A 17723-nucleotide genomic window follows, 5' to 3' on the forward strand; every position below is an offset into this window, starting at 1 on the left:
GCAATTCAGCCTTGTGTGGATAGTGCAATGAATCAAAGGTTGTGTGCTCAATATTCTAAGGAAGAGGTGCGGGTGGCTTTGTTTCAAATGTATCTGACAAAGTCTCCAGGGCCTGATGGAATGCCTCCCCTATTTTTTCAACATTATTGGGATACCATAGGGGCATATGTTATTGCAGCTGTGCAAAGTTTTTTACACACAGGTCACTTCTGAAGCAAATAATTTTAAACTTATCTGCTTGATCTCGAAGGTGAAGCAACCATAAACAATGGGAGATTTGAGGCCTATAGACTCTGTTCAAAGGTAATTGCCAATAGACTAAAAACTATTCTTCCTGATATTATATCACCCTTCCAGAGTGCATTTTTACCAGGGAGACTCATTACCAACAATATTCTAGTGGCAAAATGAAGTTGCACATTTTATTCACAACAAGAGAATGTTAGAATGGTTACGTGGCATTGAAGTTGGATCTTAGCAAAGCCTATGACCGTATAATGCTAAGGTTTGGTTTTGATCGAGCTTGGATTGAAATTGTTATGCAATGTGTCTGTTCTATCATATATTTGTTTCTTGTTCGAGGGAAACCTAGAGCCTATGTAGTCCCATCAAGAGGACTGAGGCAAGGTGATCCACTCTCACCTTATTTTTTCTTGATTGGGGCCGAGGGCATTTCTGCTTTGCTTCAACAGAAACAACAGATGTTATTACCTAGGATAGCTTTCTGCCGGGATGTTCCTTATATTAATCATCTATTGTTTGCGGATGATAGTATGTTGTTTGCTCAGGCTAGCACAGAAGATTGCTTTTAGATAAAAGAGGTAATTGAAGTGTATGGTAGAGAATCTGGTCAAGTTGTGAATTTTCACAAAAGCTCGGTTGCTTTCAGTAAAAATGTTGTGGAGGCAGATCAAGAGTTATGGCTAATCTGTTGGGTGTTGAAATAGTTGAGTCTCATAAAAAGTATTTGGGACTTCCAACTTACATGGGGTGTAAGAAAACTTTTACCTTTGAGTTTATCAGGGAGCGATTAGCTGAAAAATTAAAGCATTGGCAAGGAAAATTACTTAGTGGTGCAGGCAAGGATATTTTAATCCATGTTGTGGCCCAAGTGCTTCCTAACTATGCAATGAGCTTTTTTCGGATTACAAAGAATTTTTGTGAGGACCTTGAATAGATTTGTATAAGATTTTGGTGGGGTAGTACCACAAATAAGAAGAAGATTCATCGGAAGAAGTGGGATGATATGTGTCATGCTAAAGAAGTGAGGGGATTGTGTTTCAGAAGTTTGGCTGAATTCAATATGCTGATGCTCTCAAAACGAGTTTGGCGTGTAGCTTTACATCCAAATTCTTTGACAGCTCAATTATACAAAGCACGTTACTTTCCGAATGGGAATTTTTGGACTGCAACTGAACATGCAACTCCTTCTTTCTCTTGGCATAGTATCTTTGCTACTCGAGATTTACTTAAGGAGGGTGCATTATGGAAGATTGGTAATAGTGCTAGTGTGTCAATTTGGAATGACTCTTGGATCCCTACACTGCCTCCGCATAAACCACAAGCTATTGCTATTTTGCAGCATGATGTGGAACTAGTTAGTGAATTGATTGTACCTCCTAACTTGTGGAATGAGCAAAAAGTGCGCGACTCTTTTGTCAATCATGAGGTTGAGGCTATTCTTTCAATCCCTCTGAGCATTAGAGGTCCTTAAGACAGGCTTTCATGGCATCTAGAAAGAAGAGGTATGTTTAGGGTAAAATCTGCCTATCGTTTTGCATTTTCAAAAATAACTTCTACTCTTCCTCCTTCTGAGGTAACAAACCAAAGAGTGTGGAAAAAGATCTGGAAAGCTAAGTTGCCCAATTCGGCAAAGTGAATGCTTGGAAAATTGGGCAGAATATTCTTCCAACACTGGACCGACTGGCTACTAGGTATGTTCCTGTGGAATCTCAAGTTTGTGTACTTGGCAATACTGAGAATTATGAAACAATTATCCATCTGTGTAGCAATTACTCCTTTACTAGAGAAGTGATGGCTACAAATCATAGTCTGAGTGGAAACTGTTTTGGTATGGACTCTGATCATCTAGATGCCCTTAGTTTGCTTAAGTTTTGCTCAGAAAAATTGTCAAAAACAGCTTTTTCTCAACTTCTATTCTTCATTTAGGGTATCTAGAAAGAGAGGTGTCACGCCCCTGATTTTACACACATGAAAATCAATATATATAATCCCATAATTATACATGCGTGAATTGTTCAGTCATCAATACAAATACCTGGAACATCTTTCCTTTAAAACAAGTACATACTGATGCCCTGAATCCATCCGAGTTAATATACATTCGCTCCACAGAGTTATATATTACACAAATTTACGAATTAAATTGTCATCACAAAATAAAGCGTAAATGCTCCTCAGAGCTTACTACATAACGGAAGTCATAACAATGGCAACGCCAACAAAATTTGCTTCCTACCCGATCAGCTGCCAACAAGCTACCTCAGCTTCAGCCACGATTACCCTAACCTGCAGGATTAACCCATACACCAAAAGAATGGTGCACTGGGTTTCCACACAACAAAACGCAGTAAGCTTATGAAAGCTCGTATGAGTAACTCATGAACATCAATCAACAACTCACACACATCAGCTAAAGGAAACCATGCAACCATGATTCCTTTTAACACTCCATAACCTTTCCATCTAAAGGAAAACATAAATCACCACTGTGACAATGTTCTATTTGCTAACTTAACCATCAAGAAGCAAATCAAGTCTCATCTAGACAATAAAAGAAGAATACTCAAGGAATTCTCCTTTAACTACATACTTATGAGTCTCCAGCAACCTCAACCGTTACTCCCATAATCTATAATGGCAGACAGACTATAGCTCTATTGAAATCGTAACCACTCGTCCGACTACGGACGTGATTACCTATTTCCTGCCTTGGTCACCATCTGCGACCTGTCACCATCTATGACATGTGGTTTCAGACCCCGTCTTGTCTCAAAATCAACATTTAGGTCACCATCTGTGCTCTGTCACCATCTGTGACACATGATCTTCAGACCCCATCTGGTCATGAAATCAAACATCAAGGTCACCGTCTGCAACCTGTCACCATCTGTGATATGTAATCTTATTAGACCCTATTTGGTCTTAAAGTCAAATGTTAAGTAAGTCGCACCCGACCTAAAAGCGTTACAAACATCTAGCTTCGGCTTTCCTAATCCCTGCTCACTATCTGTGACTCTTGGTACAAGAACCAATACATTTAAAATGAGTCACACTTGACTCAAAAATGTAACATCAAGCTCAATACTTTTCAAACAATAGAAAACATCTTTTTCCAAAATATTGTTTCCTGAAAAGTCACATTCAACAATAATATGAACACCATCATGCATATTATTATTCATCACAATCATCCACAATGATATATATATATATATATATATCACGTAAATTTATATATACGTAGACATTCGCTCAGGAATGCCTACTAATACCAACTATAGTTTGCAGTTAAATGATTAACGCCAAAACAATAATGGTAATTCTGTTCATAAAGAACCTTGTGAGATTACTCACCTCGAACTCCTGCTGCGTCTTCAATAAAGCACAAAGCCGCCAATTCACAAATAATCGTCCACTGTACTTCGTCAAGTACCTAATCACATACGGTTCCAACTTAGTGACGATTCACATTTGATTTAAGTTCGAAACCCCTGTTTTGAACTAAAACCCCCAAAGTGGCGCCAATCGAGGCAAAACCACATCCAAGACCTCCCAAAGTCTCCGGAATACGTCCACGATTAATGTGACCAAACCACAAGTCGATCGGACGCTCGAATCCTCATGGATCGAATAAATCGATCGATATGAAACTGTAAAAATCATAACAATTTCATACGAACTCCAAAATTTGCATATTATATATCGAAACGCTCGTATCAACGACTAGAACATATATAATACCACAAACAGTCCCTTACATGGCCGGAACACTACCGGAACGCCGCCACAGACGGTGGCGCACCGCCGCCAGCCAAAACTCAATATTTCACAAAACTCTCAACATCAAAAAGCTTCATCTAAGCATGCTTGTGAATTCTCATAACTAGCTCGAAGTCAGAAAACAAGCATAAAGGGTCTAAAACTACCTCACAAGCTTTGGATTATTGCTCAAACTGAGTTGAACCGATTTCCACGTAAATCGATCAAAACAAACACCATAGATCGATCAGGAAGCCTATTCTAAACTCAACCAAGGAAGCATGAAGCCACGAAGTCGCCGGAGTTGTGTTTTCCGGCCGGGTCCGAAAACACTAACTTCATCGCCTTACAGCGCCGCACACGGTGGATATCGTCGCTAGAGAACACCACAGGGACGACCGGACGGAGGAGGCGAACCAGTTGACCAAGTTTCACGGCCTGAGACCGCCGCAGTTCGCCGGAAAAGCCAGGTCGGGCCACCGAGTTCGGGTCAGGTCAGTCTGAAATCTTTGATACTGAAGGTATCAACCGAGAGAGAAGAGAGAGAGAGAGGAATGGGCTTCCAGAAAAGGAAAGGGAAAAATGAAGAATTTCTGATTTTTTCTCTATTTATACTAAAACGGAAACTTCTTCCGCTAGCCATAACTTTCTCATACGAACTCCGATTGACGTATTCCGCATATCCACGAACTCGTATCGACGTGCTCTACAACTTTCGTGAAGGAAGTTTTCCAAGAATCCCAACATATAAAAAGTCAAACTTCACACGACCCCCCAAACTGTGAAATTCGAATAATTATACATACAAAAACTATTCCACTTCACATACAACCTACGAATAAAGTATAATAACAAATATTCGTACAACTGGTCCATTATTAAATACCAAATTTAAATAACAGAAAACCAGGTCATCACAAGAGGAATGTGAGGTTTGGGACATAAGTTCACTTCATCAAGTGTTGTTGCTCTTATGTCATCAACAAGGCTAAGCAGCTTCATTTTTCACAATTCTAAGCTTCAGAAAATGCAGAGTAAAAGAAGGGTCCTTAAGTGGAGAGCTCCTCCACAAGGGTGGTTGAAGATTAACTTTGATGGCGCATTTGATAGTGGTACTGGCAGGGCAGCAATGGGCTTCGTTGTGCGAGACGATATTGGTACATATATAGGTGTTGTTGGGAAAGCTACCTCTCATATTGTTTCAGCAGAACATGCAGAGTTGGTGGCTTGTAGAGAAGCAATTAGTTTTGTTATTACTCATTCTCTCCATCCTGTTATTTTGAAACAAACTGTTTGACTTTGAAGCAACAATTGTGTCAAGCTAGGACACAAAACATTTTAGCTCTTGGTAGGCTGTATGACGATATCATGACAGATTTGGACCCTATTTCAAACTCTCGGTTGGTTCATGCTAGGAGGGAAGCCAATAAAGTAGCTCATCTTCTAGCAGCTCATGCTTCTGCACATGATCTAGACTCCTATTGGTCTCATGCTCCTTTCTTTATACAAGATGTAATAGGTGAAGAGAAATTTGTACCCTAAAGTTCTTTGATTATCAATAAATTCTAACCTCCTTCAACCAAAAAAAAAAAGAGACTACAGCCACATAAATTGAAATTAAAATCTTGCAGACATATAAAACAAGAGTTTATTCTACCAAGAAATTTTTATGAGTTGAACAAACCCTTATGCTTCAACTTTGAAGAGGGTCTTCGAGACTAGTTAGAACTAGCTAGACAGGAATGGGTTGGACTATCTTTGTCTTCTCTTGTTTTTTTTTTTAAATTGTTATATAAAAAATAAAAATAACAGAAAGTAGAGAATCATCATTAATTTATAAAGCATGACGGTGAAAAATGACTGAAAATTTAGTTGCTGGTATATTAAAAATCATCTTCATTCTTTTTGGGGATGGCGGCGGCGGTGGATTGTTGGGCATTCCACCGAGTTTAGAGGCCAACAAGGTGGATTCTGCCATTCTAGCAATGCTAGCTTGGCGGCGTGTGATTGCTAATGGTGTTGTCGACGCAAGCGACTTCGTCGTTGGTGGTGGCGCAAACAGTGCTGCACGAATCAAGGATGCTAGTGATGATTCGGGTCTGGATCAGTGTCTGGTGGATCTAGGCTTTGGGCTTTGGGCTTTGCACTTGGGCCTTTTCTCTCTTTGTTCTCTGTTTGTTTTAGTTTAGGCAACTAGGCCTGTAGACAATCTCGGGGTTAACCCCTCTGCGTAGGGTGAATCTTTGCAATTACGAATAATTTAGGACTATAACTTGAATTGGTCGGTTTTTAGTCTTGGTACTGTCAGGTTATTTTGTTACTTGGAGTTTTATCCTATAGTGATGTTATGTTTGGGCATCGTAGGGTCTCCTAGGCAATGATTCGATTCTAATGTAGCCCCTATGAAAGTGACAATTGAAAAAAGAAAAAAGTTGCTATATAATAAAAATTAGGGGTTTTGTCCATTTACCCCATTTCTAGGGATTTTTTCCCACTTACCCCATTAAGTTTTTTTAATTCTCTCTTACCCAATACACTTTAAGGGAGTCTTCTCTAATACCCCATTAAGATTTTTTTTTGTTTTTAATTTTTTTTTAATACCATTTTACCCCTCACCCTTTTGTTACTTAGAGAGAGAGAGAGAGAGAGAGAAAATGGAAGAGAGAGAAAGCATAAGAGACTTCGCCGGAGCCCGTCACCGGCCGCCGGAATCCGGTCACCGGCCATGTTTATTACCCCAATAAACGTCTATTGCTCCCTAATGGATGGGCAATAGAGGTCCATTGCCCCCAATAGATGTATATTGGCCCCCAATAGATGTCTATTGCCTCCAATAGTCTATTGCCCCCCAATAGACGTCTACTGCCCCCCAATAGATGTCTATCAGCTATGTATTGCCCTCCAATAGCCGTCTATTGCCCCTCAATAAGACTTTCAATTGCCAGAATAAGAACTAATCTCCCTCAATTTAGACAAATAAAACTTTGATTAAAGAAAAAAATGAGGAGAGTACGTCAATTCAAAACGTCTATTGCCCCCCAATAGACGTCTAGTATCCCCCAATAAGACTTTTAGTTACTGGAATGAGAACTAATCTCTTTAAATTTAGACAAATAAAACTTTGATTATAGGAAAAAAACAAAGAGATTACATCAATTCAAAACGTCTATTGCCCCAATAGAACCTTTTTTTTTTTCATTTTTCTTTCATTTTGGTCTTCTGCCCCATTTTATCTATAAAAAAAAAAAATAGTTTGGGCACCCAGAGAAAAGCTCTGGGCACCAAATCGTTGTTATCCTCCACCAATTTCCCGTCTACCAGCAGCCCGGCCGCCACCTCCACCATCACATCAACCGCCACACCTTCCATCTGTGTGGGCCGGCTCCCAGCCACCTCGAAGAGGGATGAGAGAGAAAGTGCAGATCGGAGAGGGATGACCGGTCTCAGCTTCCTACTGCCGGGACGAGTCGAAGGCGAGATCCAAGCAACCGGTGACGGCTTCGTGCCAGAGAGAGAGAGAGAGAGAGAGAGAGAGAGAGAGGTGTCGGCGACAGAGTCGTCCTTCGACCCAGACCTAGAACCGGCGCCGACGATCGAGGCTTTGACCGCTGGAGCTCCATAGCACCAGCTCATCTCTTGCGCCGACGATCCATACCTGAAACCCGATGAGATTTCTTCGATCCGGTGTGAGAGCGTGAGGGACAGAGGCTGAATCGGGGCTTTGCAGGTGGAGTTGGCGTCGGGGCTTTGCAGGCCGGGGAGGGCCGGGGAAGAGAGAGAGAGAGAGAGAGAGAGAGAGAGAGAGAGAGAGAGAGAGAGAGAGAGAGAGAGAGAGAGAGAGAGAGAGAGAGAGAGAGAGAGAGAGAGAGAGAGAGAGAGAGAGAGAGAGAACGCAGATTGGAGACTGAGAGAGAGAAAAAGAGTATTGGCGTCCAGAGAGAGATGAGACAGAATGGCAGTGGGTAATTTTTTTAATTAGTTTCAGGGTAAAATGGTGATTTGAGCTTAAATTGTGTATCTGAGAACAAAAATCTGTTGCTAGGGTAAGTGGGGTAATTTTTGCTTATTTTGGTGCTTTGGGTCAAAGACCCTAAAAATTAATTATAGAATCTCGTCAACTTATAAAGCTTGAAGCTGAGTTGTGACTCTATCCTAAAGGTTTATATACGAAAACACCTCTCTGGCTGTTTTTATTATGAGAATGTGTGTTTTGTGTTGCCTATTTATGAGATATTTATCATTTGTACATCTCCAGTTTCATCATCCCCAGATGATGGGGTGAGTTATTGGTTTGTTTAAAGGGTGAGGCTATATACAACCTACAGTTTACTTATTTCACCCTATAAACAATATCTTTCCATATAAACCCTATATGTTTTATCCATGAGTTAAACTAGAATTATAAAAACTGTATTCAAATAATTAAAATTAAGGGAGAAGAAAAAAAATCCCTACCCGACCCTTTTCCTTCCCAAACATTGCAGCACCATAACTCAAAAACTCAAACTCAAATTAATTGTAGAATCCACATGGAAAGAGGAAGGAATACTTAAACCACATGGCTGCAGGGTATCTATTGCTGCTTGTTAATTGGTACAATTATATTGATGGCTCATACACAAAGAATTAAGAAAGAGGAAGAAACTATCGACCATGGTTGACTGAAAATTTTGGCGGTCGAGTGTTTTGCAATTTTAATTTATTGTTAAGAGTATTGTAGTAGAGAAAGATCTTGATCCAAAGAAAGAGAAAGAGAGTCTGGTCGGCGATTTCACCGGTGACATAAAACATTTGCAGTAGTGATTAATTTTTTATTCATTTTTATGTTCAATTGAAGGAACAAAATGGGAACCTTGAGGGAAAATAAAATTTATAGGGTGAAATAAGCAGATAGTAGGGTGGCAACATAAATTAATATTGTCGAGGTTATATGTTTATAGAAATTGATGAAGTAGGAATAAAAAAAATTATAATAAAAAATTATAATAAAACGACGTAGTTTTAAACATAAACATAGATAGACGCCATAAGATAGGGCAATTCATATGCATGGAAGAGTATTTTGTTTGGAAGGGAATTGCTACGTAAGGGACTTAGGCTACAGGTGGGAAACGGTAGTCAGATTGCAGTGTGGACAGACCCATGGTTGCCTTTACCCCATTCCTTCAGGCCCATCTCAACGCCTATGGAGGGTTTGGAGACACTTAGGGTGGATGAGCTTATTGATCAAGAGGAGAATGAGTGGCATATGTTCTTGTTACAGGAGCTTTTCATGCCTCTGGAGGTGAATTTGATAGCAAGTATTCCTCTAAGTTTGCGGAGCCCAGTGGATAGGTGGGTCTGGCATCATGATAAAAAGGGTATGTATGATGTTAAAAGTGGTTACCATGTTGCTAGAATTGTGGACGGTGCGACTGAACGTGCATCATGTTCTACTGGTCCAGTTGGGTTAAATGGAAAATATTGGAAGCTTGTTTGGCATGCTCGGATTCCTCCCAAAGTTCGGATGTTTATTTGGAGATTGTTAAAAGGTATTCTTCCCACAAAGCATGAGCTATGCAAAAAGGTGGCACTCCCAGACTTTGAGTGTGTCTTTTGTCATGGTGCTGGTGAGCGTGGCCTACATCTATTTAGAGATTGTAGCTATATTGCATGCTTTTGGGCTCTTGGAGAGCTGGACTTGAAAGTTGTTGATGTTATGGCTGCAAGTTTGGAAGAATGGGTGAAGAATGTAATTGATGTAATTACTGAGCACCACCGTAACCTTTTCTTTGTCTACTTGTGGGTTATATGGTCAGAGCGAAACAACTTGGTATGGAATGGTAGTGTCTTCAATGCGTACAATGCTGCACAATGGGCGTCCAAGTTTCTTGGTGAGTATCAACAAGTCCATCCAACACGGCAGAAGAAGTCGGGAAGGACACGAGCTAAGTGGGAAAACCCTCCTACAGGTAGACTTAAGATCAACATAGATGGCAGTTACAGGCCCGAGTTTGGTGATGGTGGTATTGGTGTAGTGATACGTGATGACAAAGGTTCGTGCATGGCAGCTATGGCGCGGTATTTTCCTAATGTCCTTTCTGCTTTCCATATGGAGGCAGAGGCCTGCCGGGCAGGTCTTCTCTTAGCTATTTACCAAGAATGGGACGAATTCATACTTGAGAGTGATTGCTCACTGATGGTGGCTGCATTGAATCAGAATTTGGAGGACCGATCTGAAGTTGGGCGCATTATCGATGATTGTAAGTCATATTTGACATCATTACACTCAATTAAGATCTCTCATGTCTTCCGGGAAGCAAATGGTGTAGCTAATCGATTAGCTCATCTTGCTAGTTCTAAGTTTCTTAATGATGTATGGTTAGAGGAGGCTCCTGTTATTATTCAGGATGTCCTCTATGAGGATTTTTGTAATTGCACTCGAGGTCAAGGCTCTACGTCCCCCTCGATGCATAGTTTTTAATTCAATAAGACGGGCGTGGGGATGAGCCTCCCAGTTTGGCTGGGTTCCAAACCCCTTTCAAAAAAAAAAAAAGATAGGGCAAGTCAGCGATTAATACAGGTGAACTCGATGAAGATTTAACGCTGTAGGGCAAGCAGGAACATTGAGGAATCGCTAAGGACATTCTGGTTTGCATATCTTCTCTAGTGCTTGTAAGTTGTTATTTTTTGATTGTTTGGCTGAAGAAACAGTAAAGTGAGTAAATTGAAACTAGTCTTCTGCGACTTATTTTCTTTATCGTTTGGTGCCCCTGAAATGCATCTAGAAATTTTCTACCTAATTAGATAAGCAATTCTTTTCCTTTTCGTGAGTATTATTCCCTTTTTTATTATTCAATTCGATCGTGTGTTTCAGGTTTGATATGTCTGCCTATTCAGAAGGTATAGTTATTGGTAGACTTTGGTCTCAATTAAAGGTTGAATTTTCGAGCTAGCCAACCCATGAATGTTGTTTTTGCCCTTGAAAAGAGTATGAATAGCACCAACTGATCATGTAGGACTGTTTGAATCTTGCTTCTTGTATCTGCCGGTGCTGGATTCTTTCCTTATATAGTGACTGGTACTTCATACTTAATTTTTTCCGTCTCTTATCTGATTTCATGTTATTCTGTTATACAGGAAAATTGCGACACAATGCACATGTCCACATTTAAAGCTTGAGCAGAGTGAAGCTCAGAAGAAGGAGCTTAAGAAAAATCTTGAGCAGAGTGAGATGCAACTGCAAATCTTGGTATTAACTATTCTTATTGTTGGTCTCAATTACTAAATTTCAAATATATAACTTATGGTTCTGTTTGACTTATTAAATTTGATATTCCATTATTCATTGCAGTAAGGTGACTAAGGTCAAAGGTTGTTCAATGTTTATATTGATGATTTATTAACTCTTAGCAAGATTAATGCACAATATTTACAATATACAATCTTTTGGTTGTTTAGTTTTCTCCTTCTGCTAGTGATGAATTTACTGGCCAGAATTTGATTTGTTGAGTACTTTCGGAATTTTCTTTATTTCAAGGGAGTCTGATGTAATGCCACATGCTTCCAGAATGATAAAGCTGCCAATAGAGACAAATAAGGCCAATGAATTGGCGTCATGGTTGACAGAAGAAAGAAAGGTTTGTATTCCGTTATTGGAGGTTTGTTTAGATGAGTACTCAAATCATATTATATGAATGAACCTTTGAACTGTTGTTTCTTTCTTATGATTAACCAGAAATGGGAAAGGGAGAAGCAAAAACTTCAAGAAAGATTGAAGGAAAAGGAAGCTGAATGAACATTCGTTAATCATGATTGGTATATTTGTCTTTTCCGGTTCGACTGTGTCATGAATCTTGAATTATTTACCTTCAGTGTGGTTCTGATTGGCCGTAAAGCTTATGCTGCGATGAAGTAATGTCTATTCACCTTTCTGGGCTATATATTTATACAAGATTGTTTTGAAAGTAATGAAGGATTGAATGCCAACTTGGTTTATGTAATTTCTAATGTACGTTTTAATTTCTTACCAAAAGGCTATGGCAAATTCCTTGTTTGATCATTTTACTCGATATATATAATTGGTTTAACTCTCAGAGATTGAAATGCCAAGAATAAATGGTTCCAATAATTTCTGTGCAGGGCTTGAAGAATCAGCAAGCGATGCTTCTATTGGGGTGAAGATAATGGCAGACCTTGACACCAAACCATTTATTGATGCAACGCAGAGAATGACTTCAATAAACTTTTCTGAAAGAGTATCAGATAAGGCCATGGAGGTAGGTTCTCTCTGGGAGGAAAATCTCAGAGATCCGAGTTGGCATCCATTCAAAATTATCATGGACGAAGAAGGAAAGACAAAGGTATACATATAAATATCAAGCAGAATTCATACTTCAATTGATTTCATAGTTTTATACATAGGTTTCATGTCACACTGAGTGATGCGGTTGCATATATAGAAAGTTACTGATGAAGAAGGCCTTTGGTGATGAAGTATATGAGTTTGTGACAACTGCCTTGGCAGAATTGAGTGAGTACAATCCCACAAGTAGGTATCCAATGTTAGAGCTGTGGAATTCAAAGACGGGAGAAGGGCATCATTAGCAGAGGGAGTATCCTACATTGTGAACCATTGGAAACCAAGGAAACGGAGTACTGATCAATGCTCCAACGGGCAGAATAAGCGGTCCGACTGGAAAACATAGTCAAGTTTGTATGAATGGAACAGAATCCGACTGTAAAGCCTCTTTAAGTTTGTATTTGAATCAAACAGATTAGCATGCAGTAGGTAAATGTTCTATAGATCTTCATTGAATTTAGCATTTCCTTTATAACTGAAATGGTTCAGCGATAACCTCAGTCACAACGAGAATTCGATTTGATGAATCCTAAACTTTTGTTTTGCAATATGTTTTTCTTAATTTATACTACTACATGTGCAAAACACGTCAAAAATATAACAGATTATCACACAATTTTTGTGAACAACATTTGGTAACTCACAGTGTCTGCAACATTCTTACATGTATATATGATATGGTTTGAGTTGTGCGAAAATTTCATAGTGCTCTGCATTTTACGACTCATACATTGAATTAATCTAACCAAAATATTAATAATCTGGAACACTATATAAAAGTTATGATGTGTTGAGAGTGAATGATGTCAGTTTTGCTTTTTAACTCGTGCCTATTGGCACATTGTCTGATACACATTCTATTGCTTCCACGTGTCCTCTGTGGACCACACTGACCACTCGCAGTATTTGCTGTGAGCAACATTTCCTTAATTGGCTGGTGTCTGAATATATAGACCAAAACAAAGCTCAGATATGAGACCTTGAAACCCAAATACTCATTTTTCTCAAGGAAGCAGAGTTCTTTTGCCGCTGTGTTTTCTGGGTAAGCTAGTTTTGAAAGACACGTACCGCTTTCTTTCTTTCTGGTTTTGCTGAGAAATTGTGGACTTTTGTGTTTGGATGCTGAGAAAAAAGTGAGGAAAATAAGAAACTGAAGAAATGGGTGTTCTTGGTATTGTATTTAGAATGCGGAAAAACAGTAAAGATTCATTTTTTTTTTCCCTCTGTTTGTGTACCTTCTTTCCTAGTTTGGTTGCTTTGAAGAGATTGGACTGATCTTGAATCTTGGGTTTTTCTTTTTCTCTTCCCCTTTCAGGTTTGCGATGTTTCCAGCAGAACAGCATCTTGGTGAGTATGACTTTCTCTCTAAATTGTAGTTTGAATTTCTAATTCAACTTTGACTAGAAGCCCAAATGCGTGGCACTCAAAAGGGGGCCATGTTTACTTCTTGCATTTTACTTGATTAACATATTTTGTTCTGTTTTATAATGTACTAGCTTGAATAGGTGCTTTTGCTTTGTGTTGTTTAATAGGAAAAATCGATCAAACTGTACTTGACCTGCGCGTCCATGTTGAGAAGGTAGTTTTTGAGCAGCAAACCGCTCTGTTAAAATCTGTAGAACAAAACAAAGTTCTTAGGCAAGAGCTTGAGCAAAGTGATGCTCGAAAGAAAGAGCTTGAGAATCAACTTGTGGAGAATGAAACTCAAAAGAATGAACTTCGGAAAGTTCTTGAGCAGAGACAAGCTCAAACGGAATATCTTGAGAAAGAACTAGACCACAGTGAAGCTCAAAAACAAGAGCTAAAAAAAGAGCTCCAGAAGAGTGAAGCTCAGAAAGAAGAGCTTAGCAAAGAACTTAAGCAGAAGGAGGCTCAGAATGAAGAGCTTAAGGAACTACTCTTAGAGCAGAAAACAGCACTGTTAAAATATGAACAACAAATGAAGGATCGTAAGAAATTTCTTGAGCAAACTGAAGCTCAATGCAAAGATCTTAAGAAAGAAGTTGAGCAGCTACTTAACCTACGTGACCACTTTAAGGCAGTAGTCTTAGAGCAGCATGTAGACTTGTCAAAATCTGAAGCTAAAGTGAAGGATTTCATGGAAGAGCTTGAACACAGTGAAGCTCGAAACAAAGAGCTTAAGAAAGAACTAGAGGCAAATGAGCAGAAGAGGGATCTCGAGCAGCAAGAGATGGAACTGCAAAAAATGGTATGTGTGCTCTTCTCAACTTAAAATCTATGGACCTTGTTTGGATTAAACAATAGTTTATGGCGGGCATAAACTTCCACCTTGTATTGATAGTGTAACCATGATCTGGATTTCAACTCAGTGCATCAACATTAGAATCAAAACCCTCTCTTGAATTTTCATTTTGCATTTTACATGTTCACACTTCAATGTAATATATAGCACAGATTATCAGAAACTCTTTCCTCCTTGGTTCTGGTTAATAGCCTCTCAGTGGTTTCTTCAAAATCTTGACATTTAGCATCTCTTCCTTGCAAACTATCTGTTGACAGAATTTTATTCATTGGTATACTGTTTGTAATTATCATTTAATCTAAGCTGATTCAATGCTTTTTTCTTCAGAATGAGAGGATTTCCCTGGTTCAAGAGACAGCTGATAAATTGTTGCCACTTTTGGTTGATAAATTGACGCCACTTTTGGCTGATAAATTGATGCCACTTTTGGCAGAAGACCTAATGGTTGGTCTTCTATAATTTATTTTAACTTGGAGATTAATTTGAATAGGTGAAACAATCTTCTACTCATAATAACCTTTTGAATGTTGTTTTATGATTGACTAGCTATGCCATAAAGAAAAGGAAGACCTTCAACAGAAAAACAATGAATTGGAAAAAAAGCTTGAGCAGCAGGAGAAGAAACTGCAACAAATGGTAAATACCTTGTTCCAATTCTAAAATCAATGGACTTGGGCTCTTTTTAGATATTGTAGTTATTTGTGACTTGCATTTGTGTCTGGCTTGTATATGGTATTTGAAAGAAGGAAATATGATCTGGATTATAAGCTTGTGTGTTGACATTGGAACTTGAATTTCAACAGAAGAGAACTAAGAGGGTGTGATCAGACAGTTAGAACATTGCCATGAAGTTTCGCCTTACATGTTTGTTGTTCCAGTTCTTTGATTATCAATTAGAATAACATAGATGAATCAGGGACTCTTGTTCTTCTTGGTTCTATACTTTGAGGTGGTATAGAGGTTACCTAATGTTGAAGTTCAAACATTTAGTAATTCTACCTTGCGTTTCTTTCTATTTTTTTGGTATACATCCTAACTTCGTTTTCTTTCAATGTTCAGTACTGTCCTAATCTAGTTGCCAGACTATAATTGGGTGATATGTTGAAATTATGGTATATTTAACTTGGAGATAATTTTATGTTGGAATTGTAAGGTACATATTTAACTAGTATTCTAGTAAGCACCATCATACCATCAATAGAATACCACTAGCTAGCTAGTTATGCAAATACCAGTATAATCTTCAATTGAAAATAGATTCATGTCATCATTCCTACAGATACGAGCATTGTTTTATTCAAGACATCCATGCTTCATCTTTCCTTTTCTGCTCATCTGGTCAACTTCATTCACCTCTTCCAGTCATCAACTTATTCCAACCTTTCTCTTATAAGATTTCCACTTCTTTATCATTTTTATGCAGCCGCAACTAGGGAGAGTGTGTTTCTATTATGTACTAGTTGTGTATCACAAGGAACCAAAATTGAAATTGTCTTTCTTTTGGCCCACCAAACATAATATATATAAACCACTTCTCACTTTCCATCTGCCTTGATAAGTCGGAATTATTGGATGTGGTTGCAGCAAAGCGTTGATGAAGAAGATGAACGGTTGCGAAGTTTGAAAGACGAGTTGGGTGTTGAAGTTTACAAGGGGTATTGAATACACTCAAGTACTCAACCAGTGTAAAACGACAGGAAAGCGATATAAGCTGAAGGTATGCTTTAGAATTTGACTTCCTGTGGCAAATGGATGGTGAATTGCATATATACAACTCTTTATCTGAGTGATAATTCTTAACTTCGTACTAGAATTCTGTTCAAGTGTGTAATATTTATGTATCTTTTTTTTGTTTTTTTTTTATTACAAATCTTTTGCATTGTTTACATGTGATAACATTACATAATACCTTAGGGCCTGGAAAAGTCTATTGGATTCTCCTCTGATCTTCCATTGTAGTCCTACACTCCTAATGGCCAGTATTGGATTGCTGTTTAGAGGTCCAAAGCAGTACTAGTTTTTGTATCAACACTGTTTGGTGAAGTGTATTTCTGTGTTTCATTGCTGACCACTGATTCTGAAATTCACCTCGACTTTCCTTGGTTCCAAAGTTCATGTGTATCGTAAAATACTAATAGCTGCCTGTATCTTACATTTCAGAGTATCGGATAGCAGTGAGAGTGGAGGTGGCTAAATGGTGAAGTACCACTAGTAGTTGTAGTTGCTTTCATAGGAAAACTTAGCGAGTAGCTCTTGTACTGACTTGCACACCCAGCCAGATGTGCATGCATTTTCATATTTGTAAATAGATAGGGTTAAGCTTAAGATGGCATATCTAACTTTGCCTCCTTTTCTGGATCTTCTGAAGTTTATGTCATCCTTTATACTTCTAGTGATTTGGCAGTTACTCCTCGCACAACTTTATTATTATTATTTTATTTTTTTAACTATTCGTCGGGAACTGTTGAAGCTAAAAGTGAATCTAAGAACTATAATCGATGCTAAGTTCAAATATGCTATCCACTTATGTACATACTGAAAGGGTCTTGAGAAATTACCTTCTGATATTGTACATAATCAAATCAAAGGTAAAAGAAAGATGAAGCAAGATGAATGGCACAATGTTCCAATTTAGAAATCAATTTGATTCTTCAAGGCCACAAAATATGTATCTATATGTTGTGTAATTAACGTGTCATTAAACATATGAGAATTCAAAGTGTTTGTCCTACATTGGAAAAGTTAAACCTATAGTTGTAATTGGTCTCAGTTATAAAGTTACAAGTGCATGTTTTACTCAGTTTGAATGTGATATAGATTTTAGTTTACTGCATTGGGACGGGGATTACCAAAATTTTTTACACTAGTTTGCTTAGTTCATATCCGATTAATCAGACACTTCTACCATATGATGGGTTTGTTTGGAACTGCTTTTGAAATGTCTAAAACCGCTTTGGTTAAACGAGAAATCATTTGACAAGTATTTCTCAATGTGGCTTTGACCCAATGCCCAAAGTTGGATTATGATACTCTCACTTAATCCAGTAAGAAATTGTAATCCTCACTCACTCAATTTAAGTTTTATATGTCACTTTTTGCCTCAACTCAATTATTAAA

General features: G+C 38.5%; 1 protein-coding gene across 3 annotated transcripts; it reads left to right on the forward strand.

Annotated features, from left to right (window-relative positions):
- Positions 1-12466: 12466 nt before the first annotated feature.
- Positions 12467-17009, forward strand: LOC121049016 (involucrin-like). 3 transcript variants are annotated; one of them, XM_040505423.1, is made up of 7 exons: positions 12467-12772; positions 13659-13690; positions 13876-14552; positions 14934-15050; positions 15153-15242; positions 16191-16323; positions 16767-17009. In XM_040505423.1, exons 2-6 carry the CDS (start codon positions 13666-13668, stop codon positions 16266-16268), a joined length of 987 nt encoding a protein of 328 aa, XP_040361357.1. In that variant the 5' UTR covers positions 12467-12772; positions 13659-13665; the 3' UTR covers positions 16269-16323; positions 16767-17009. The 3 variants fall into 3 exon arrangements, with proteins under 3 accessions (XP_040361357.1, XP_040361356.1, XP_040361358.1); XM_040505422.1 differs by lacking the exon at positions 12467-12772 and adding an exon at positions 13078-13385; XM_040505424.1 differs by lacking the exon at positions 12467-12772 and adding an exon at positions 13450-13541.
- The last annotated feature ends 714 nt before the right edge of the window (positions 17010-17723 follow it).

Source organism: Rosa chinensis, chromosome 5 (genome assembly GCF_002994745.2).
Source record: "Rosa chinensis cultivar Old Blush chromosome 5, RchiOBHm-V2, whole genome shotgun sequence".
Lineage (NCBI taxonomy): Eukaryota > Viridiplantae > Streptophyta > Magnoliopsida > Rosales > Rosaceae > Rosa > Rosa chinensis.